This window comes from Podarcis filfolensis, assembly GCF_964270895.1.
Source record: "Podarcis filfolensis genome assembly, chromosome: 2".
NCBI lineage: Eukaryota > Metazoa > Chordata > Lepidosauria > Squamata > Lacertidae > Podarcis > Podarcis filfolensis.
Genome location: NC_139605.1, coordinates 120544021 through 120567493, shown reverse-complemented (window position 1 = coordinate 120567493; position 23473 = coordinate 120544021). Strand labels below are relative to the sequence as shown.

The following is a 23473-nucleotide window of genomic DNA, read 5'->3' as shown; positions in this document are numbered from 1 at the left end:
AGTGTGGACTCTGGTGGCCCACAGCTAGCCTTACTAAATCAAAGAGTCAACTACATCACCTACGAGAGGATTTCCAGACTTCTGGTCAATTTCATAGCATCCATAGTGGTGACTGTAGCCACAACCTAGAGACCAAAAAAGGTGGACTGGTGAGACAGCATCATCTTCAGGGGGTGGGGTGATAAAAATGTCACACCGTGTGAATGAGTTATTCCGAAGTCATTTTTATTGCATAATTGGCTTAATCCTTTTTGTGCCAGGGGCACTTTCTTGAAATAAAGTGGCATCAGTACTAAACTAGGCCAGGGTTGGGGGTTATATAATGCCAAAGCAGACATTGGAAAGCACGTGTGTGAGAGAGAAATGGTTGATCAAGGCCATTTTCAGACTTCTGTTCAGATGTTCTCTCTTCCTTGCCCTAGCAATATATTCGCTCCTCAAACTGTTATTTTTCCTAGTGTGTGTGGAAAGATAGGGGCGTTTTATGGTGGTTGTTGACACTTTGTCTTCCATTTCAGGCTGGTGCAGAGATCTCCACGGTGCATCCAGAACAATATGCCAAGCGCTTTCTGGACTTCGTCACGAATGTATTTGCTTAGCAGTTGTGCAGTCTGTCTTGTTGGCTGAAGCTTCAGATCAAAGGCTTTCCTGCCCTCCTCCCCCCACCTGTAGTTCTCCCTCTCTCCCCCACCCCAATTCTCAGTAAGAGGGATGGTTTCCCCGCCCCCCCTGCTGTTTGGGTCAGCAGGAGAGTTGGGTTGACTTGAGCCCCATTGTGGCTGGTCTGGGGGATGGCTGCTGAATCAAGTGCCTTATCTTTGACCTTCCGTCGGGATGAACAACCGTCCAGAGCACTAAAGAGGTCGCTGCTTTGGAAGGCAGCCTAAGCAGGAGAAAGACGGCTGGCTTCAGATTCATCCCAGCATTGATATTCTCTATCCTCTAAACTGTACAGGGTACATGCTACATTGGTGACTCTGGTCAGGGCAGGATCTAAGCTCACACATAAGGTTTAATGGTATTTTATTCAGAGACAGAATAATATGCAATAAGAATTTAGTCTTGTGCCTTGAAAGAAGGGGGTCAAGTGGATTCTTCCCCATTTATGCAATCAATTCCCTCTGAGGGTGACTGATAGTATATATTAACTTACCCCGTGATACCCAGTGGTAGTGCCTCGGTGTTTCAAAGTCCTCCTTATTCTTTACCTCTTCTTTCCCACCCCTTGCTGGAAGGTTGTGCTGTAACCCACCCCTCCTGAGTGGCGGTGGCTCCTTCTAGCACTCTAGTAAATAGCAGAGGCTCTGGTGAGCATCCTGTGAGCCTAGCACTCCAGTTCTCACCCCAGCAGTGCATACTCCACTAAACCTTGTTGCCAAAGTTCTGCTCCTTACAACAAGAGCCTCTTCCACGAAGGGCTGCTTTCAGAAGTTCTATGATTCTCCCTCAGCCATCACTCCAAAGGAGGATTAGAACTGATTCAGGGTTTGGGAGCTACTTCAGGGCTGCCCGTGGGGATTTGAGAATGTCCTCTAGGAGGCTTGCTGTGCCTGCTTTGGCAGAGGGAGATGGGTGTGTGTAGGGGAGAAGAGACAGAATTATTCTGGCCCTGTGTAATATATTGCATCCAGCTGTTACCCTTGCTTCAGTATGTACCAGACTGTGTTGAGTAGCTCTGCTCACTAGTAAGGCTGCGACTGTAGTAAGTCCTGGCTTCCCAGCTCCACCCAAAGATAGCTTGTCCAGTTGAAGCCTCTAGAAAATGCCAAGGCGAAAGCCTTATCCGCTCCCTGTTTTAGCATAGCTTTTGGGGACAGGATGATGTGGAAATGCCATGCCCAGGACTGGGGCGTTTTCAGAAGCATTATGTGTGTGCACGCAATCTTGTGAAAGGGGCTCTGAATGTTTCCTTCTGAACTAACAAATTTATATGCTGTGGGATGGCAACCTGTCATGTCAGTAGCTGTGAGATGGGGCTCTCTGAGGAAGCAGTTTATATGCCAAGGAGCTGTGAGGTGTCTTAAAGAGAACATCCCTGTGTAATAGTGTATTCATTAGTTCAGCAGAGCACAGCTGTCAAGGTTGATCAGAGGCCAGTTGCTCTTCCTGGACTGGCGCACCAACTTAACACACCATGGCAGCTGTTCTGGTAAGGGGAGAGGCTTATGGCCGGCTCTGACGGTGGCACAGCCACCCAGCTGGCTGCTTTGGGCCTAGAACTCGGGGTAGTGCTGTGCTCTTCCATCAGTTCCCTCCCCTCTGCCCCCAATATTGTGGTTCTGCTGGGACTTGATGCCATTCCTTCAATGCAATAAAGCTTGTGCCATGGAAACATGCTTGTGCCCTGGGGCTGTTGTACTATCAGCCCCTTTTCAATGTTTCTTATTGTATAAGACGTTGTGTATTTCCAGTTCACTCTTGTATCACATAGAAATAAATTATTGAACCAGAAGTTGTCTGCATGCAAAAATCCAGCTGTGCCCGAGCTGCTCCTATTCTGCCAGTATGGGAGAAGCCCAGTGGAAGGACAAGGTTGCTCTTGTTCGTTTGGACTAAAAACTGTACCCCAGTAGCAAAGAGAAAATGCTGGGAGGGGGGGCGGATCTTACACAAGCCCTAATATTGGTCGCTTTGCATGCCTGTACTGGCCATGGCGATGGTTCTGGACACAAAAATCATTATTACTGCTGGCAGCCAGGATTAATTAGGGGGAAGATGATGCCCATATTACTTGGGATGGACTTGCCTTTATTATGTGCTGCTTAATTGTCCTGGCTTGAACTTTCTCACTGAAAATAGTTTTGGAACCTGTGCGCTGGTTGTTGGCTGCCCTGCCTTTTCAGAGTGCCATGGTGCCTCGTTCACTCTCAGGCTTCATACATAATAAATCTTGCGTTCATGCATCCAGAAAGACTACCATCCTTTGCAACGGTAGTGCAGAATTTAGTGCAGACTAGAAGCAATCCTCAGCCTGTATATTTGATCAAATAAACACATCTATTGCCTTAACATCTTTGAATGCAATAGACTGAGAGGCTGGCCAGTGCTGCTGGAGCGTGCTCTCCTGTTATTAGATGTAAATGCTGTCTCTTGCTTTTCCAAGTGCCCACCTCCATGGAACACGAAGAGTGCCTGGGTGGACTGCAGTGAGCCTAAATAAATTAAAACAGAGTGCCTAAATACCCATTGCTACGGCCTCCTTACTATTCATTGCTGCCAATCTTTATAGCCATTCAGAAAATTAGTATAGCTAGCCTGAGAGCTGGTGTAGTAGCCGAGGATGTGAGCCAAGAAGTTCCTGGATTCAAATCTTGTCCCAGTTGCAGACTTGCCAGCTGGCCTTAGGCAAGCAGCTAGATAGGCCTATGTCTGCCTTGCTGATCTACTACTATAGAAGGGTAACGCCAACCGACGCTTAGGAAGGGATTGTGAAGATTATGGAGAAGACAGAAGCTGCACAGGACACCTCGAGGTTTACTTCTGAGCAAGCTTTCACAGGAGGGGCGTCATCACAAGATTGCCTTGAGCTCCACGGCCCTTGCAATACAGAGCAGTGTGCCATTCATCTATACGGGTTGATTTCTGCCGAGTTCCCTGGGGTTTATTCTCAAGTGAGGGCGCAGGGGGTTGCACCTGGAACGATTGTTATTGTGAGAGCTCCCCCATCACTCTTCAGGATAAAAGCAGAGCCAGGCGGGCAGGGAGAGGGGCTGCCAGTTTACTGGGCGCGGGCGTGTTTCTGAGTAAGCGGGCGCAGCGATAGGATCGGGATCGAGCTGCGGGGCGGCCGTGAGAGGAGGATGTCGTGAGGAGCCCGGCGCTGCTGCTGCCGCTCCCCCTCCTTCCCGCCGCCCACCTCTCCCGCGCGCGCAGCCGGCCGGGCCTCGCGCTCTCTCCGCAGCCACGTCGCGGTGTTGCTATGGCTATGACCACCATTCCGGCACCAAGCGGGCGCCACGTGACGCGCCCGGCGATGGCTGCTTGGCGGGGAGCGGGGCGCTGAGCGGCGGCGGCGGCGGCACCTGGGCGCGCTTCCCCGCGCCGCCACCTCGGGCGCGCCAAAGGCCGCCTCGTCCTCCGCCTTCGCCAGCGCAGCCCGGGCCAAGCTTCCGATGGACGGAGTTTCCTCGCCAGCCTCGGATGCTCCGCTATGGTGGGTGCCGCCGCCGCCGCCGCCTCCGGGGGAGAGGAGGGGGCGGGCGGGCGCGCGCGGAGCCCGCTTGCCGGAGCGCGGCGCTTTTTGCGCGGGGAGCGCGGCGGGCGGCGGGCGGGCGCGGGGCTGGCGCTGCTGCAGTTGCTGCTTTTTCTCGGATAAATTAAAATAAGGACGAGAATGTGGTGCATTGGCCGGGCCTCGTCTGCAGATTCGGGCGGCCGTCGAGGCCAGCAGCAGCTGCGGCGGCGGCATCTTCCTTGTGTGTCGCCCGCTGGCTTTGCAGCGGGGTGTTGCCTCGAAGGGTTGTGTGGAGGGGAGGGGGGGGCGCGCGCGTGCGGTTGCGTTGTGTACACACACAGGCGTCGGCGGCGGGGGGGGGCGCGTTACCAAATGGGTTCCCTCATCTTTGGGGGGGACACGGAGGGGCTTTTTGTTTGCGGGGCTTTATGTAACGACGTGCCCGTCGCGCTGCCTGCTCGTCTACCTGTCAGGCGTCTCGGAATCGCGGAGGCGGGCCGGGAGGGAAAGAGCTTTCGATTCGCCTCCCTCGGCCGCCCCCAGCCAGGCGAGGCGCTCTTGGTCCGAGGCAGAACTGGGTCAAGTGAGGATGAAACTTAACTGCCCACCTTTTTTCTCGTCAGGCGAAGGTGCGGATATGGGCACATTGGGTCATTCCCTGTTGCGCGTCGTGTTTCGGGTCTTTCGCCCTGAGGGTGGGGGGGTCTGAAAAACAGGGCGGGGTGCAGTGGGGTGGGGGGCTCTTTGGAGCTGGGGGGGGGATGTGATGGAGCTGTATTGATGCGCACTCCGGGCCGGGGACGTGCTGAAGAGGAATGGAGAAATACAGTCAAGCCTTATTTTCCCAGGCATTGTCTTTCACCCCAACTCCCCCCGCCCTTCCCCTTTGTTCCGTTTTTATCCCGGTTTCTTCAAGGGAGTGCAGGCTGCTGGGCTTCCTCTTTGATAAACAACCCCTGGTGAATGGAGGAGGCAGCCTGCTAAGACTGGAAGCTGCACCCAGATTGGGGGGGGAGGAGGGAAACGGATTGCTATAGAAATCTCTCTCACCCCCACATACCCAGGGGCAGGGAGCCATCCTGAAAGGTGATTTTCCCTCTCACTCCCCAACCCCACCCAATTGCAGTAGCTTTCTTTTCTTCTATTTCCCCCTCCACTCCATGTTTGTTTTCCTTCTTCCTCCATCGCAGTGGCAGTGGGATGGGGCCTTTTATCCTTATTGTACAGGTGAGGCCTGTTGAAATGTAAAGGCCCTGCTGTGCCCAAGGTCACGTAGGTAGAAGTGTCCAGATGCAATAGGGAGCAGGGCTGCTGTACACTTAATGGCTATGCAAAAAACAAACAAACCCCTTTTAACAAGCATGATTTCTCATCAGGACACAGAGGTGAGGAAAGCCATGCATGCTAAAATTCCCCATTCTCAAGTGGCAGAAATATAAATTGAACCCCCCCCCCCTTATAATATTCTTGTAAAGAATCTGGTAAAATGTGGACTAAACAAGTGGATTTGTAGCTGGTGGACTGACCAAACCCAAAGAGTATTAATTAATGGTTCCTTGTCGCCCTGGGGAAAAGTGACAAGTGGGGTGCCGCAAGGTTGTGTCCTGGGCCTGTTGTTGTTCAACGCCTTTATACATGTCTTGGATGAAGGAATTGAGGAGATGCTCATCAAATCTGCTCATGACACCAAACTGGGAGGGGTAGCTAACACAGAAGACAGAATCAGAATTCAAAATGACTTTAACAGATTGGAGAACTGGGCACGAGCTAACAAAATGAATTTCAGTAGGGACAAATGTCAGGTTCTGCACTTAGGCAGGAAGAACCAGATGCACAAATATAGAATGGGGGACACCTGGCTTACTAGTAGTACATGTGAAAAGGTTCTAGGCATCTTGGTGGACCACAAGCTTAACATGAGTCAACAGTGTGATGCAGCGGCAAAGAAAAGCTAATGCTATTTTAGGCGGCATCAACATAGTGTCCAGATCAAGGAAAGTAATAATCCCACTCTATTCTGCCTTGGTCAGGCCACACCTGGAATACTGTTTCCAGTTCTGGAAAGTTAAGAAGGATGTTGACATGTGTCGAGGAGGGCAACCAAGACGATCAAGGATCTGGAAACCAAGCCTTATGAGGAAAGGTTGAAGGAGCTGGGTGTGTTTAGCCTGGGGGAAAAGCAGACTGAGAGGATATACGCTAGCCGTCCTCAAATATCTCAAGGGTTATCACAAAGAAAATGGAGCAAGCTTGTTTTCTCCTGCTCTGGATGATAGGACTTGAACCAATGGCTTCAAGTTACAAGATAGGAGATTCTGACTAAACATCAGGAAGAACTTTTTGAAGGTAAGAGCTGCAGGTTGTGGACTCTCCTTCTTTGAAGGCTTTGAAGCAGAGGTTGGATGGCCATATGTCCTGGATGCTTTATCTGAGATTACTGCATTGCAGGGGGTTGGACTAGATGATCCTTGGGTCCTTTCCAACTCTATGAATCTAAGATTAGGTCCTTTGCTACTGGACTGCCCTCACTGGCTGTCCCATATTTGCTGGTACAGAGGATTAAAGGCTACCTGTGGTGTTGCTGTTGACAAAGGGTAAATGCCTTGGCCTCCATACTGATGGTACCAGAAAATAGACATGGAAGATCACCCCACCCCAACTGTTCCCCTGTGATCTTTCAAGGCATATCCAGTATTCCCAAATCCTGTGGTGGTGGTGGTTTTCCCCTACTAAAGATCCAATAATGACTCAGTGCAGCTGTTAGGATTGAGTTAGTAGTGTTTCCTGTATGGTGCCTGGCCTGTGGTGATGGAAAACTGTGTGCTTGGTTGGTTGGTTGGTTGGTTGGTTGTTGTCGTCATAGTAGAGTTCTCAACTGTTTAGTTGTAGAGTTGAACTCATTATGAGCTGGGTTTGTTCCTTCAAGATCCTTCCAAACCACAAGTGACTGCATAGGCCTACTTGATTTTTGTGTGATCTCTGTGGGTTTTTGTTTTGTTTCCTCAGCTCTAGTGTATTTGGAAAGGGTGGTGTGGTGATCCCTAGTGACCTTGCAGCAGGAAGAGAGTTGGCTCACCATCTCTTGCCCTCATTCCTTCTTGTTTCCCCTTCCCCAATTTGGTCCAGGCAAAAGCTCCATAAAGACTTCCAGGACAAGGAAGCTTTGCAGCGCCTGGGATCTTAGCATTTAGGAACATAGGAAGCTGCCTTATACCAAGTCAGACCATTGGCTGCAACCACCAGCCTAGCTCAGTATTGTTGACACTGACAGGCAGGATTTCAGGAGAGTCTCCCAAACATGAGGGGTGGAACCTGGAACCTTTTTCAGGCAAGGCATGTGCTCTACCACTGAGCTATAGCCCTCTACAATAAAACTTACTAATTACTTCAGATATTTATAGCCTGCTCTTCATGCCTACAAAGGGATCCAAGAGCGAGTTACAACATTACATCCATGAAAACACCCCCCTTACTTAGGGAGGCAGTGCTGCAAGTGAGATTTGTACCTGGTCTACCCCCAGAACTGGAAGGAAATCCAGGTGAGTTGAGCTTGCTACATAGGCAGTTGTTGCAGATTTGTTCAAGCTTTCACAAAATAGGTAGAATGGTGGCTTTTTCTCACGAACCAACTAATGTTCCTGCAAGATTGGCTTTGGAAATGGTGAAGGCTCTCTTCCAGGCAAAGAAACTTTTGATGAATTGCAGCAGCCCCACACACGACGCCACCAAAAGCATTTTCCAGCCATGTCTGAGGTCATCCAAGAGTTGCACTAGGAAGAGCTCCAGTCAGGATGTCAGTAGACCTCTTCCTCTTCCAGGTTTGCGCTGGGTATTCTACATAGCTCCCAGCAACTCTGTACAGTGATATGACCCTGCCATCATCCTTGGGGATCGGTTTTCAACTCTGTGGTGGGAATGGGGATCTCCTAACAATTCTCAGTACCCTTAACGAACGCAAGGATACTTTGGGGGAAGCCATTAGGGGCGTCTTACCCATAGTGGCGCGGGGCACCAGGGTGCCAAGTTCTGGAGGGTGCCAGGGAAGAGGCAGAGGCTGGACGCGGCATCTCCTAGCATCAGCTTGCCGCCCTTGCTTGCCTCCGCCATGCCACAACGAAGCAGTGCTGTGCCCGGAGCCTCCGCCTGCCGTGGCCACTGTGGCACGAAGCGGCCAGCTGAGCCGGGAGGCGCCGTTTCCAGCCTCTGCCTCTTCCCCGCGGGAGGAGCCGCCCTCCAGCCGCTGCCTGCCTCCTCCAGGCCCACCGGCAGCGCCATCCTTCCTAAAAAACTCTTGGAAATGGGGCGGGGGGGCTACCGGCACCGGAGGGAGCTTTGCACCACGGCGCCAGATATGCTTAAGACGGCCCTGGAAGCCATGACTGTTTAAAGTGGAGCGATACTGATTTAAATGTATAGTGCAGATGAGACAATAATAATGGAGTAGAATGGGGCAGTACTGATGTAATTGGGAGAAGGCTCTTATGTGATTGTTTTAATGGTCTCTGGTAGCAGAACAGGCAAGGATGCCTTAGAATGAGCATTCAAAACCAGCTTCTGGGCTACAGATAGGTCTAATCTAACCACTAGCCCATCTTAAGCTTTGTTCTTTGGGTGTGTAAGGAAGAGCTGTGGCCAGTACATGATGGTAAGGGCAAGTTCTCCACACACACTGTGGCACCTTAATTCCTTATTGTCATGCTATTTTTGCATTTGCAGTTTAAAATGGTGTCACTAGCTCATTTAATATCACACAGAAGTCAGAATATATATGTTGTAGTGAAATAAGAATGAAACTATTGCATAAATTCTAAATTTGGACTCCTGCTCTGAAGACAAATTCAGGAGCGAAGAACTTCTGCATCCCCAAAGGCTCAGTGAAGCAATCCTTTATTAGGCCGAATTTTACAAATCACTAAAGCTGCAATCTAAACACACAAGCAACTCTCATTGAACTTCATAAGCACTGTAAGGCTGCAATCCTATAACCCTCTTAGTTGAGGGCGTTACCCCTTTAAACTCTCTGGTAGACAAAGACAGGATTGCGCCTCAAGTGCAGAAGCAGATGCTGATCTGCCCTAATCCTTTCCAGCGCGATCCTGTGCATGGCGGAGTTCTGCGTGGTTTACTTCCAGGTAAGTTCACCTAGGATTGCGCCCGAAAGGAAAATGGAAATGCCCGGGTAACGTGAGGCAAAACGGCAATCTTAAAACTCACCAGGTAGTGAGACACATTGAACTCAGGAGGATTTGCTTCTTGGCAGCAAACAGGCAAAACGAAAAGGTTTTTGGGGCTATTGAAAGTGAAGGCCTTGTCTCAGGATCGAGGAAGCGCTTGCCCAGGCGCGCTTCTGGATGGAGCGCTGCGCTCGGGAGCAAGAAGAGAAGCTCGTCCGCGGCAGCTAAAAATATCGCGCAATTTCCCTCTCGGCGCAGCCGCGACCTAACCCGCCCCCTTCTTTCCCTTTGCAGTTTCTGATTCGCAGCTCGGCTGAACTCCCACATCCGGCTGGTCCTCGCGCTCAGCCTCTCCCATGGGCTCGCCAGGTACGGTGCTGCGATCTCCGGCGCGGGGGAAGGAAACCTCTCTCTCTCTCTCTCCCTCCCTCCCTCCCTCCCTCTCTCTCTCTCTCTCTCTCTCTCTCTCTCTCTCTCTCTCTCTCTCCCCCCCTCTCCCTCTCTCCTCTTGGGGTTCTTTTGTGTCCCACGGACGTGAATTCCACATCCTCCCATTTCTATGGCTCTGAGATGAGCTCCAAAGGCCCCTTGTCGCCCGCAGGGGTTCATCCTTCTGCCTGAAGCCTCGAGGCGAAAGCACCCCTCCTCTTTCTGGGTGACTCCGGAGAAGGGACCAAATCAATTGCCCCTTAGCGTCAGGGCAAAGGTGATGGTGTCCTCTCTTTGGGGTGCTATGAGCCGAATCCTCTGCATGCCAGATTAGGAAGTGTTCTTTTCCACCCAGAGAGAAGCCCCCCCCCCCCGAATTAACAAAGGAAAGCAGCAGGTAAGTTGCATGTGTGTCCAAGGGGTAAACTGGCAGGAGTGGCATTCCAGAAACCCTTAGTTAGGACTAATGAAACTTCCACGAAATAGTGGGCAACTTTTTGAGGCCACTAGTATACTTCACTGGGCTGAACGTTAAGCAAGGCAGGGGTAGGGGTTGGGGGAAACGGGCTTGGTTTTGGAGTAATAATGAATGCATTGGTCAAAATTTGATTTCTGGCTGTATAGTCTTGGAGTGTATAGTACATGGGTATGAAGATTGCCTGAACATCAAAATTTAACACTATACCACTGCTGCGTGGTTCTGAGAACATTTGTGTGTGTGTGTGTGTGTGAGAGAGAGAGAGAGAGAGAGAGAGAGAGAGAGAGAGAGAGAGAAGGCAACAGGCAGACTTGCTATTTTCCCTCTAAACTTTGGGAAGGTAACTGTGCACATCTCCCATGTGGCACATCCCCCCCCCCCCCCGCTTTTAGAGGGCAATGTGCGCTTCTTCATATCTCAGACATTGCTACAAGAGTTGGCAACCTGTAGCCCTCCAGATGCCATTGGACTCCCACCAGCCCCATCCAGTATGGTCAATGGTCAAGGTTGATGGGAAATGGAGACCAGTAACATCTGGAGGGCCACGACCAGTGGCCCATCTCTAACCTCCTGGTCATGCCAAAGAGGTGTATCTTGAGTCTAGTTGGATGAAGGTGGCTGATTATTCTAACACAACCTTTGCCAGCCTTGTGCCCTGCAGATGTTTTGGACTGTAACTTCTACCAACTGCTGCTAGATGGGCTGGCTGGGGGCTGGTGGAAGTTGTAGTCCATAACATCTGCAGGGCACAAGGCTGGCAAAGTCTGCTTGAACAGGTTAATTTATTGTGAGTGTGTATTTGTCTGGGAACAAAAGTTGAGTTCTGCTGTTGGTTCTGGGGTTTCAGTCTGCCTATGAACTGTTTTTAATGCCCAGTTTTGAGAGAGTGGGGTGGTGATGGCGATTTTTAAAAATGTTTGCTTGGAGGCATTAAAATGAAAACCAAAAACTCCAAAGTGCAGAAGAAAATGGGGCAGTGGAGCAGAATGTATAACTAAAATTAATGTATTGATTCATTTTAAATGTAAAGCCCAGATGCAGTGACCACCAGCTGGATAGGGGCCACTGTGTAGAAAGAAGACCGCTGCAAATCAAAGACGCTGGTCATAATGTTTCACACTTGTCACAATTCTGTTGCAATTTCACCAGAGTTTTGTTAAATCCTTGCTTTAATGACTGCCTTGCCAGCTGATTATTACTCTCCATGTATTTTACATGGCATTCTTAACTGTATGTTATTCTGAGAATTTCCGCTCTTCAGAAAAGCAGGGGGGAACGCCATCAACCTCGGGGTGGCATACAATAAAATCACAGGGTCCTTTATCCCATTCTTCCTGAAAACAGCTATCTGTAATTGAGCATTTATTCACTTAAAAAAAAAAGGTGGTGAAATGGACGAGGGTAATCCTAATTCAGGGGTCAGTAAACGTTTTCAGCAGGGGGCCGGTCCACTGTCCCTCAGACCTTGGGGGGGGGCGGACTATATTTTTTGGGGGGGAAATAAACAAATCCCTATGCCCCATAAATAACCCAGAGATGCATTTTAAATAAAAGCACACATTCTACTCATGTAAAAACACCAGGCAGGCCCCACAAATAGCCCAGAGATGCATTTCAAATAAAAGGACACATTCTACTCATGTAAAAACACGCTGATTCCCAAACCGTCCGTGGGCCGGATTGAGAAAGCGATTGGGCCGGATCCGGCCCCTGGGCTTTAGTTTGCCTACCCATGTCCTAATTGAACACAGCCTTAACAAGGCTAGGATTGGACTCACTCTGAAAGGGAAGGGAATTCTCAGTGGTACAGTTAAATCATTTCAGACTCCGGGCTTGTAGCCCCCAGTCTGGGTTTAATGATCTGGAGGAGAGGGGATGGTAAGGTGTATTACTTACATTTTAAAGTGAATTCAGTAAGCAAACCCTCTGCCAAAGACACACCCAGTGAACTTGTGTCCGATTCTGGAGATTGTTAGCCTCCCAGGCACCAAAATTCCATTGTAACCCCATCAGGCCCAGGAAGAGTAGGGGATGCCTAGGGCAAATGGCAGTGGAGGCAGATTTAGCAAGGGCACCGGGGAAGCCACTTCTCTGCTATTCGGCTTTGACTGTGTTAGGTAATTCAGGGGCAGGCTCCACCATGCATGGCTTCTGTGCTTGGAACAGAAGTCCTGGGCCAAGGGACTACATAAGATGAGCCTGCCTAGATCAGATTGATGTGGTCTAGCATTCGGCTCTCACAGTAGCCAACCAAATACCTATGGGAGGCCTGCAAGCAGGATAGCACACTTTCCACACATCATAACAGGAACAGCTTCAGGGGCAGCAGTTTCATTTTGCTTCTTATATTCTGGGAAATGACAAATTCAGTGTCCTCTGGCCACTTACCTCTTTCCTCCAGCATGCATAGTAGGTATTTGATGGCTGCCTAATTTTAGTTAAGTTTTGTCTATTATTCTCTTTCATACTTGCGGCTGTTATTTATTAATTTGTGGATCACCTTCCACATGCATTTCTCAGGGCACCACAGCACAAAAAGAACAGAGTGTAGGTTTCAAAACATCACAGAATGAAGATTTAGGCAGAGGCCTTTTTGTTTAGCTTGTTGAAACAAAAATAGTTTCGATTTTCCCCAGAAAGTACAGCTAGTGGGCACCTGTCGTGTCTTGACAGGAATACTTTCCCACAGAACAGAGGCAGCCACACTAGTAGTAACTCTTCTGAGTTCCATTGGAGCAGGCTTCTGATATCTGATGTGGGTCTTGAAGGAAAAACTCCCCTGTGGAACTCAGTGACTTACTGGGTATGTAAGAGATAAGGCAGTCTCTCGAGTAACCGGTCGATCTGGATGAAACAATAAAGCTGCCTCTGTCTTATCACATACTAAGGGCAGTTATGTCTAAGATGCCTGGCTACCCCAGGGTGCCCTGTGAGAATTGTGCTGGAGAAATCAGTGAAAGACATCAAAACAACAATTAAAAACAACAAATTATGCTGACATTATAGAAAGATAGGGAACAACTCTATAATGTCAAACATTTAAAAAGCAGTATTTTATACACTTGAAAAGCAAACTTTTTGCAGGTGTTCTTTCAGTGGTAATTTACAAAAAACAACAACTATAACCCCATTTCCAGATGTTTCAAAAACAGTTTATAAGAGAACAAGCTGAACTTTTTGAGGATGTCTTTTGAATAAATATGCTTGGGGTTGTAATATACTTTGGCTATTAAGAGCTAGGTATATTCCACCTCCTCTGTCCTGTTAGGCTGTCTCTCAAAAGGCTTTGAAATCTTTTTTACTAATCTTTTATTCCTCATGGATTGCTGGTGGGTTCTAATTACCCAGTAATGCTCTGCTTAAGCTTGCCAAATGTCCCTCCAAGGAGCTTGGGAGTAGATAGTGCAGATTTATTTTAAAAGGCTTGTTGGCCATTTCAGAACAAGATCATAATGGATGTCCTTTATTTCAAAACCCTGCAGTCTTTATAGTTTAATAGTTGAATGCATGGGACAATGTCCACTTGCACAGTGGGGTATTCTCCCCCCCTCCCCTACCTCTGCACCACCAAAAGGTGCTCTGGAGGGTTGGGGGAACCCCTAGAACAGGTTTCGGCAGTGCACTTGGGAAGGAGAGAGGGGGCAGAGTCCTGTTGCACAAGTGGCTCTCATTCCATGCATGCATACCCCACTCAGCACTACATTGAATTCTACCCTTTGTCCTAAAGTCAGGAGGAAAGCCATGCCTTATTTTGCAGCTGATGTTTTAAACATTTGACTGCTTTGCACACTAATTGACTAGAAGGAAGTTGCAGAGTGGGACCGGCTGGTCACTTGCCACAAAGTGTATGACTCAGTATCCAGGGAAGACCCACAGCTTTGCATGGGGAAGGCATCCTATTCAATCCCTCCTGGCATTTCCACTTAAAATATAACCTGGGAGCAGGCAGGCCTCTGCTTAAGACCCTGTAGAGCTGTTTGTCAGCCAGGTGGTGCAAGGCCAGATGGCAAAGAGTGTGACCTTGAGAAAGGCAGCTCCCTGTGCTTGTTATGTCTCTTACCCTGCATCTTCATGGACTCAGAGAAATCAGGGTGGGGTTGATAGGAAGGACAGCAACACTGTGCAGATGTAGGCTGGTCTTGAAACAAACAAAATCCAGGCAGTTCACTATAGCTGTAACCACTTAAATCAGGGATGGGGAGCCTGCAGGCCTCAGACATTACTGGACTCCCAAACCCCATCATCCCTGACCACTGGCTATGCTGGCTAGGAATAATGCAAACTGAAGCCCAACAAGAACGTGTGTAGGTTGCCCCTGCCCCAACGAGGCTAAGTCTTCTGTCAGGGCAGAACTGCACATGATGCACACATTCATCCCTTTCCTCTCCCCACCCGCTTCATAATAGTAAAACGAGCTGTTGAAATCCTGGGTTCCCCCAACCTAGTTAGATTTCTGATTATTCAAACATTCTGGGAGTGCTTGACACAGGGTTGTATTAAGATGGGATTAGGTAGTACGGATGTGTTGAATCAGAACAAAGACGAAGGGATTTTGAATATCTGGGGGTCTGCTAATGGGTTTCTAGTATATGTCATGCTCAGCAAAACCAAAAAAACTTTTATCAGAGCAGACCAATAACAGCCTTCAAGTCCTGACCAGCTTTGTTCCGATGATGAGAAGGGCTGAATGTGAGTGTCTGGTTGTCTTTAATCCTGCCTGGAGCCACTTTCTGCAGCTCTGATGACTCTCTTCTTCATTTCTCTCTCTCTCTCCAGTATCGTTTGTTTTATCCAGGATGGCCGCTTGCGGAGGCACCACCAAGAATAGGCTCACGGTAAATAAACACGTCTGGGACTTCTTGACCAAGGAAAGCCCAGCCAAGCTGGTTAAGCTGAAGGAGGAGAACAAGGTCGGCATCTTGATCGATGGCGAGACCTCCGAGATCTACGTGCTGCAGATCACCCTGCCGGCCCACGGGCCAAGCAACGGCCTCTACCTGGCCCGCAAGGCCCTCAAGGCGCTGCTCAAGGAGACAGAGAAGGAGCTGAAGAAGGCCCAGCGCCAGAGCGAGCTGATGGGCTGCATGGCCTTAATGGAGAAGAGCCGAGAGCACGGCGCCGTGGAGCTTCACCGCCGAGGGGCTGCGTTGATATCCAGAGGGCAGCAGACCTCCGGGTCCAGAGTGGTCAGCGGCAGCGGAGGTGTGGCCAGCTGCTCGCGGGGAGGGGAGGAGGAACAGGACAGCCAGTGCCCCATCTGTTTGGGGGAGATCCAGAACATTAAGACTCTGGAGAAGTGCAAGCACTCCTTCTGCGAGGACTGCATCACTCGGGCCTTGCAAGTCAAGAAGGCCTGCCCTATGTGTGGGCGTTTCTATGGGCAACTGGTGGGCAACCAGCCGGAGAACGGGCGCATGCTGGTCTCCAAGGACTCAAGCCTGCTCCTCCCTGGCTATGAGAAATATGGCACCATCATCATCCAGTATGTCTTCCCACCTGGCATACAAGGAGTAAGTAGGGTTGATTCATAAGAGATTTATAAGGGGATCGCAAGATGGCTGTTGTTGTGAGGGTCAGGGAAGTGTTGTCAAGGGGCGCATTCACTGCACTGAGACACAGTGTGGCGTATGCGGTGGAGGAGAGGGCACCTAGTGTCAGGGCAAGGGGCATGTTTTGTTCCCCCCACAGCGGTACCCCCACATACACTGTGTGTATATATATATATATATCCTCATAAGTGAGTCAACTATTTGCTTTTGTGGGTCATGCTAAAAGGGGTTTCTGAGAAGCACCATTGGGATGGGACTCTAAACCTGTTCCTGGTTGCCCCCTTGTTACTTGGAGGAAGGCAGCTTTGCCCCCCCCCCCCCAGCAATACTGTTTGCAGCCTTTGCTCTATAGAACTTAATGGCAATTGGCTCTGCTTCTGTTTGTGCTGCCCCCCATCCCACACACTTAGTATTTCTTGACTGCAACCCTGTGCACAGTCACATGGGAATGAGACCTGCTAAATTCTGTGTAAACTTGCATAGGATTAGTCACCTATTATCATTGTCTGAGTGGGAGAGCAAGGCCAAACTCACTGGCTCTCTCGTCCGGTGTTGTGTTGGCTGCCAGCCCAGCCTCCCTGCTGTCCTCATGTTGTGTCTAAAGGGGAGCCTGCTGCATTCGCGTAGGCACAATTTAAGCCCCTGATTGCTCAGACCCCTAAATCCCACAAGGGCACACAGAGCAGGCTTTCTGCTTCTGATTTCCCTAATCAATGCGTGGATTGTGACAGGGGTGTCATCCACACTATGCATTTAAAGCAGTGTCATGCCACTTTCAACAGTCATGGCTTCCTGCAAAGACTTCTGGGAGCTGTCATTTTTTAAGGGTGCTGAGACCAATATTCCCCTCAGGGAGCTAAAATCTCCAGAGTTCCCTCTTCAAGTGTTTGTTAAGCCACTCTGGAAATTGTAGCTCAGTGAGGGGAATACGGGTCGTCTAACAAACTACAGTTCCCAGGATACTTTAGGGGAACCCGTAACGGTTTAAAGTGACATGATTCTGCTTTAACTGTGTAGTTCAAGTGGGGCCAGAGTGGGAACTGCCAGCAAGCACAGCCTTGCGTTCCTCTTCACACTGGGGATAATTGTAGGTGCTACTAACATGCAAAAAGGGTTATAGTGACAGGATTCCTTCTTCCTGATGACTCTTAGTTCTGTGGGAGCTGGAGTGATAGGAAAATTCAGGGTGTAGAGACAACATGAGGATTTGAGAGGAGCCTTGAAGCTGGGCATTGGAAGGGGATGGAGAGTTTGTTCAGTTTCTGTATCGCCAGGGGTAGGGAACCTGTGGCTCACCATCATGCCTGACTGTTGGCCATGCTGCCTGGGCTTGGTGGGAATCAAACGACGTTTGAAGGGCCACAGTTTGGCCACGGTTATTGTCCTGGGAAGAAAAACCTTTGAGTGGGTTGCATGTAGATTGAAGGTGAATGGTGTCTTCTCCTTCCTGGAGGGGAGCTGAGAACATAGGGTACAGCAGTGTTTCTCAACCGGGGCCATATGGCCCTCTGGGGGCCCCAGAATATTCCAAGGGGGCCCCAGGTGAAAATATTGTAAACGGAGGGCCATTGCACAAGATTAGGGGGCTGCAGAGGGAAGTGAAGAAAAAAGAGAAGTGACTGAGAAACGAAAACAGAAAAGAAAAAGAAAGCAGAGAAGTAGAGTGAACAGAGAAGTGAGTGTGCTTCCCAGCGGATGGATGGCCAAAGTCAGTGCATGTGGCGATCCAGCCAGCCAAAGTAACTTTCAGTCAAGAAAAACACCATTTTGGGATAAAGAGTACAATATCTAAAAAGTTTCCAAAGCTTTTGGATAAAGCAAAATGGTTTTTCTTTTTTTCTTTTTTCTTAAAAAAAAATTTAACCACACAAATATTTTATTGTTAAAATAATGCAACATTAATGCATACATATTACAAATATACAAACATACATTTCATACAATCCTTAAAAATATTCATACATACCCACACTCAATCCCACAGATACTTCCTTTTCCAAAATGGTTTTTCATGGCATTTCCTACTTTGTATTTGGTAGAATCTGGTGTGTGGAATTTCATGAGTGTGCCTGAGGACATGTCTATAAACCTTAAAATGTTATATTTTATTGAGCTTTCACAGTGTCTTCTCTTCAGGTTCCCAGTATGCAAATGGAAGCTCTGTTATTAGCAGCTGTTGTGTTTGCTACTGGAATAAAAATGCCTGTTGCAGTCAGTGGAGGATAATGTAATAAAGTCCCAGAGTAGGACAGGTGATTTTGGACTATGGACTTAATGGTCACACCATCCACAGAGTGGAGCCTCTTTTAGATGGTAGTGTGTGTTTATTCACTTGTTCCCAAATGTGACTGCCGCATTTGTGGGCCTTCCTGCTGGCTCTGCTAAGTGGCTCCCTGCCCTGCTGGCACCAATATAAAGTCATTTTTAATGGTATATGTTCAAGGTATAGTTTCTCCCCCTGAATTATTTCTGTTGATCCCAATGAACTCTCTTGATGGTATGTAGAATGCAAATGTGTATTCATTGAACTTCGGAAAATGTGCCAAATAGTGTTTTTTTACTGCCACCCAATTAATTGTTGTCCACCCTTCCTCAAAGGGACTTATATCCGCACAACAGCCCTGTGAGGTAGGAGTGGGCCTGAGAGATGGTGACTGGTAAAGAGTCTCCTCTCAGTGGGCTGCATGGCTAAGGGGAGGAGTCGGAGACCAAAGCTGGAGGTGCAGTCTGACACATCCTCCTCGCTCTCATTCTGTGTGACTGTTCAGCTGCCCTGATCTTAATTACATGCACCTGGTCCCATGCGCATCCCGATGCATTTATTGAGTGCTGCATTGTAGCAGAGAATGAAATCCTGCTTTGGTCTGCCCTCTTGCTCCCCAAAAAATCTGGTAGAAGATTTAAAATGGTAGCTGAGGCGTGTCATTTTCCCTCCTCCTGCTGCCTTCAGGAATCCCAAAAATCTTAGATTTCTGCAGAGGACCAAGAGGCCTCAGTGGAAGCAGGGTGATCTAAACCATGGTCAGCAAGCTCAGGATTAGAGCAGGCACTTGTCCCTGGCTTCCCAGCCCTTCCAGTTCACCAACCTTCTTAGGTTAACAATGGATTCTCCTTGCCATGCCTGGCTCACCTTTTGCAGGTGGAGCACCCCAACCCTGGCGTCCGCTACCCAGGCACCACTCGTGTGGCCTACCTGCCTGACTGCCCCGAAGGCAACAAGGTGCTGGCGCTGTTCCGCAAGGCCTTTGACCAACGCCTCACTTTCACCATCGGCACCTCCATGACCACAGGCCGAGCCAACGTCATCACCTGGAACGACATCCATCACAAAACCAACTGCACCGGTGGACCGCAGCTGTAAGGACCTGTCATGGAGTTGTGGGGTGGGGGAGAGGGAGGGGGGATAAGTATGGGGGCACTGAAGGTTGGGTCACCAAGGATAGGTGAGTACTTTAGAGGCTGCTTGGAAAAGGGTTAGTGTTCTCAGCAAGCTACTCCAAGAACCAGAACCGTGGGGTTTAAGAGACATTACAGAGTCCTCAGGAAGCTGACAGCAATAACCAAGAGCTTTCTCTGGCTCATTAACATTCATCTTCTGTCACATGACCACTCTGGGACCCTTTTACTCAAGTTCCAGATGCGTAGTTGGTTTTCCTGAGGTTGCCCAGGAGGCTGAGTTTTTGCCCCTGATATGCTAGTTTTCTCTGGGCAGTGAGTCCTCCCCACCCCCACCCCCACCCCACAGTTCCCCATGCTCAGGCAGAAGTGGAAAATCTGGAAAATCACTGACCTAAGTGGTAAAACTCAGCTAAATTGCCAGAGCCTTGAAATAAGTTTATGACATTTGATCTCTGTTTCCCACCAGGTTTGGCTACCCTGATCCTACATACCTTGCTCGGGTGCAAGAGGAACTGCGGGCCAAGGGCATCACCAATGACTGATCTTGCTCCCGGCCACTGTGTCTCCAGGAATGGTGTGTTGTTTCTGCCTGGTCCAGCAATTGTGGAGAAAGCGTCCTCATCTCTCGGAGCAAACCGTCTCACAGTGTGATCTTGACCCAGGATGCAAAGTGCTGGGCATTCTGAGATGACATTTTGAATGGAATTTCTTGCTGGAAGGAGTTGGGAACAGAGGCAAGGGGAAGAAGGCTGTGTTAGAGACAGGCATTTGAATTGGCTGGATTAGAAAGTTCAAGTCAATCTGCACATTACACAGAATGAGTGAGTTGGTAGAGTCCTGGACTGTACCACTTCAAAATGCTTGCAGGGAGGGGTTTTGTTTTTATTTGATGACAATATGTTGTGTGGGTTTAAATAACATTAATAATAACAAACTCCATATCCAGGCATGTAATAAACAAGCATGTCAGGAAGAGAGCTACAGCAAAATCTTTCCCCCTGATGTGCTAGACTGCTGCATTTATTTGTTTAGAAGAATTTATACTGCTTAATCAAAACTCTCCTAAGTGGTGTACACAAACAGTGTGAAATAATTATCAGTGATATACAGATAAAATTAGCATAAATTTAAAAACAAATACAACTAAATTATATGTTGGGATAGGCTTGCTGCTTTTAAAAGGTGTTTAAAACAGTGTAATGACGGTGCTCGCCTAACGTTAACACAAGCAGGTTTGTTGGTTGTCTTACATGGGAGAGCATTCACAAATAAGATCCCCACTGGCACCTGCAACCTGTAGTAACACAGTCCAGAATTCTACCACTGCATCTTGCATCATAGTAATTTCATTCCTTGGACCAAAATAGATGTGACGAAGGGCCCATAATGTTTTAGGTTTGCTCCTGTGTTTGGACCATTCACATTTCAAGAGGGGGGTTGTTTGTTTGTTTGTTTGTTTGTTTGTTTACTTACTTACATCAAAGAGAGCATGCTGATGAGAAGAGCCAAGCCTTTCCTGCCTCATGCTTCAGGCATTTTTTACTTCAGCCAGGGTTGATTCTGGTAATAACAGCCAGGCTGGAAGAAGAACTTCAGGGAGCTTAGCCACAGATCACAGTAGGGTTCTGCCATGGGTGGGGTGGAGGGGCAACTGCCCCCCATCAAGTAAATAAATAAAAATACTTAACTAGCTGACCAATTGCGCCACAGGTAGCTCAGTTCTGCCCTCCCCCCCCCCAACATAAATCCTGGCTGCACGCATAGGTTCTGCTCTTCATACCATCTGTGTGTCCTTGTTGATGTTAAAATTAGACCTCTGCAGCCCTCTTTCTATTATGTTGGCCTTTAGTAGGTTTAGGAGGAAAACTCCTGGTGTGAGGAAGGCACACCCATGAAAATTAGAGTGAGCTGAGAGCAGTATAGCGAGAGAAAGCAAGGAAAGGAGCACAGTGTGTATATCTTTTTGAGAAAAATCAGTGGCTTACCCAGAATGTCCATGGCAGATGTTGGATTTTAAATCCAGATCTCCCACCTGTGAGGACATTGTTATATCCACTAGATCACACTGGATCTCATGTTCCTGCTATGGGCAAGGGGTAGGGTTCTGTTCTTCCCATGAGGATGCCAAAATAAGGCCAAAATCCTCTCTGCACCTTCATTCCACTCCCTCTGTGCCCTCTAGCTCGCTCGCAGAATTTTTAACACTTTTGGGACTGCCTATTAGAATAAAATTAAACAAAATGCACTTGTAGAATTTGTATCATTTGGGCGCAGAATGTATAGTCCCTGGGGTTTGGCTTGGAGTGAGTGGGAAGCAGAATTAGCATGGATTTGTTTTGGGTAACTGATCAAAGCTGGAGAAAGAGGCCTATGTGCTGGGACCTTTCGTACACAGCCTCTTGTTCCTTTCAAACCCCTCGCTAGTCAGTGAGCGGCTCTGGCATCTTGGCACCCCACCCACCCATCATTCCTTGTGCTGCTATCTCCAGGATCGGCATCAACCCCAACTTGGTGGAACTTTCTGGGAACATTGGGACTGTCCTTTCATGTCGATGTAGAAAGCAGCGGCTCCTCGACTCTGGGCACAGGCGACATGCCCACCGGCCCTGTGGAGAGGATGGGTGGCAACGTTCGTGGACCATGCCTTGTGTGTATATATATACATATATACCTTCTGTGCTGGCATATCAGCTGTTGTGTAATTAATCCAACCAAGTCCTCATTGGGACAAATCGTGTCGTTTGGGACTTGGCCAGGCCTGCTTACCCTCGTTGGCCGGCCTGTACGCTCTGGACTTTGGCGCCTACCTGTTGTTGAGTGTTTGCGGGAGGGTGGGGGACATCTCTTGGCTAAAGGTGAGCCTGTCGCCTCTGGCAGAGACAAATTCCAAGACTGTCTCCTACGGGTGAGAGCTCCCCTCAGATGCGCAGTTTGGACGGTGGGGCTTTCTTTGCTGTTTTAAAGAGTTACCTGAAAATACGACACTTGTTCTCTTGATCTTTTCTGAAATTATGTGTTGCGGTTGTGCTTGTGTTTATTATTATTTTGATAAGGGGGTGGCATTTTCCCCCTTCAGCCTCGCTAATAAGTCTGCAAGGACCCACAGTGCTTCTTACCCTGCCTACCTACACTTCCTTATTATTTAGTTACTGCCCTTCACCATGGTGACTTACATTTTCAAACAATGTAATGTACAGTCTGATAGACATAACAGAAACAGGGAGGGGAGATGGGGAAGGGCAGTTCCAGGTATCAGTTATTGAATAACATCGCATTGATAGAACAATCACAGAGGGAAGCAGTTCTGGGAGGGGAGGGACCCAAACTACAGTCCTAAGTAAGCTGATGGAGATTGGGCCTTGCCCTATTGCCTCTCATATCTGATATAGCAGCAGCTTTTAAGCAAGAACTGGTTCTTTCTCAGTTTTCAAAACGTTTCTTGCTTGTTCAGCTGGAGACGATTCTTACTATTGGTGACCAAGTGAGTGGCTGTATACAAGCCAGCTTTTACATTTATTTCCAAAATAAGATCTCAACCACAGAATTGATGAAGGGGGGGATGTTGCAAGGAAATTTAATTTTTCAATATTTTTTTTTTAAAAAAATTCAAAATCAGGTATTTCTCACCTAAAATTTTCTTTTTCCTTCAGTATCGCAGCACCTTACATGTTATCAGCTCTTGCGGGGGGGGAGGAAGTATCTTAACAGTGTGGTGTAGTGGTTAAGAGTGGTAGACTCGTAATTTGGGGAACCGGGTTCGCGTCTCCGCTCTTCCACATGCAGCTGCTGGGTGACCTTGGGCCAGTCACACTTCTTTGAAGTCTCTCAGCCCCACTCACCTCACAGAGTGTTTGTTGTGAGGGAGGAAGGGAAAGGAGACTGTTAGCCGCTTTGAGACTCCTTCGGGTAGTGATAAAGCGGGATATCAAATCCAAACTCTTCCTCTTTCTCTTTTTCTTCTTCTTCTTAACATAGCATTCCTATGAATGCTTAAAACAGAGACAGGGCACCTCCAGAAGTTGCTGGGCTTTTGACACCCATCATCTCTAACCATTCGACATGCTGGTTGGGCTGATGGCAGCTGGAGTCCATCACCATCTGGAGGGCCATAGGTTGCCCACCCCTGACTTAAAGCCTCATTGAAAAGGATTAAAGATGACACCAGATCAAACTACATGTCTCATGCAAGGAAGGGAGCAGCAAGCAAAAAATGGAAGCAATTTTTAATAAAAATTGTTGGTGGAGGAGGGGAGGCTTTGTGTGAATAGCT

The 23473-nt window shown here is 48.6% G+C and overlaps 2 protein-coding genes across 5 annotated transcripts in view; both read left to right on the top strand.

The window, feature by feature from the left end:
* The window catches only part of PIP4K2C (phosphatidylinositol-5-phosphate 4-kinase type 2 gamma), a 41623-nt gene extending 39171 nt beyond the window's left edge, over positions 1-2452 (top strand). For all 3 annotated transcript variants that reach the window (XM_083599664.1, XM_083599665.1, XM_083599666.1), the window contains one exon: positions 519-2452. In XM_083599664.1, coding sequence (XP_083455790.1) covers positions 519-599 — 81 coding nt within the window. In that variant the 3' untranslated portion in view covers positions 600-2452. The remainder of the gene's footprint in view (positions 1-518) is intronic.
* Positions 2453-3741: 1289 nt separating this feature from the next.
* Positions 3742-22182, top strand: DTX3 (deltex E3 ubiquitin ligase 3). 2 transcript variants are annotated; one of them, XM_083599676.1, is made up of 5 exons: positions 3742-4153; positions 9643-9717; positions 15032-15765; positions 18944-19161; positions 19670-22182. In XM_083599676.1, the coding sequence occupies exons 2-5, from the start codon at positions 9705-9707 to the stop codon at positions 19743-19745; spliced, it is 1041 nt and encodes a 346-aa protein (XP_083455802.1). In that variant the 5' UTR covers positions 3742-4153; positions 9643-9704; the 3' UTR covers positions 19746-22182. The 2 variants fall into 2 exon arrangements, with proteins under 2 accessions (XP_083455802.1, XP_083455803.1); XM_083599677.1 differs by lacking the exon at positions 3742-4153 and having other exon boundaries at positions 9716-10174.
* Positions 22183-23473: the final 1291 nt, after the last annotated feature.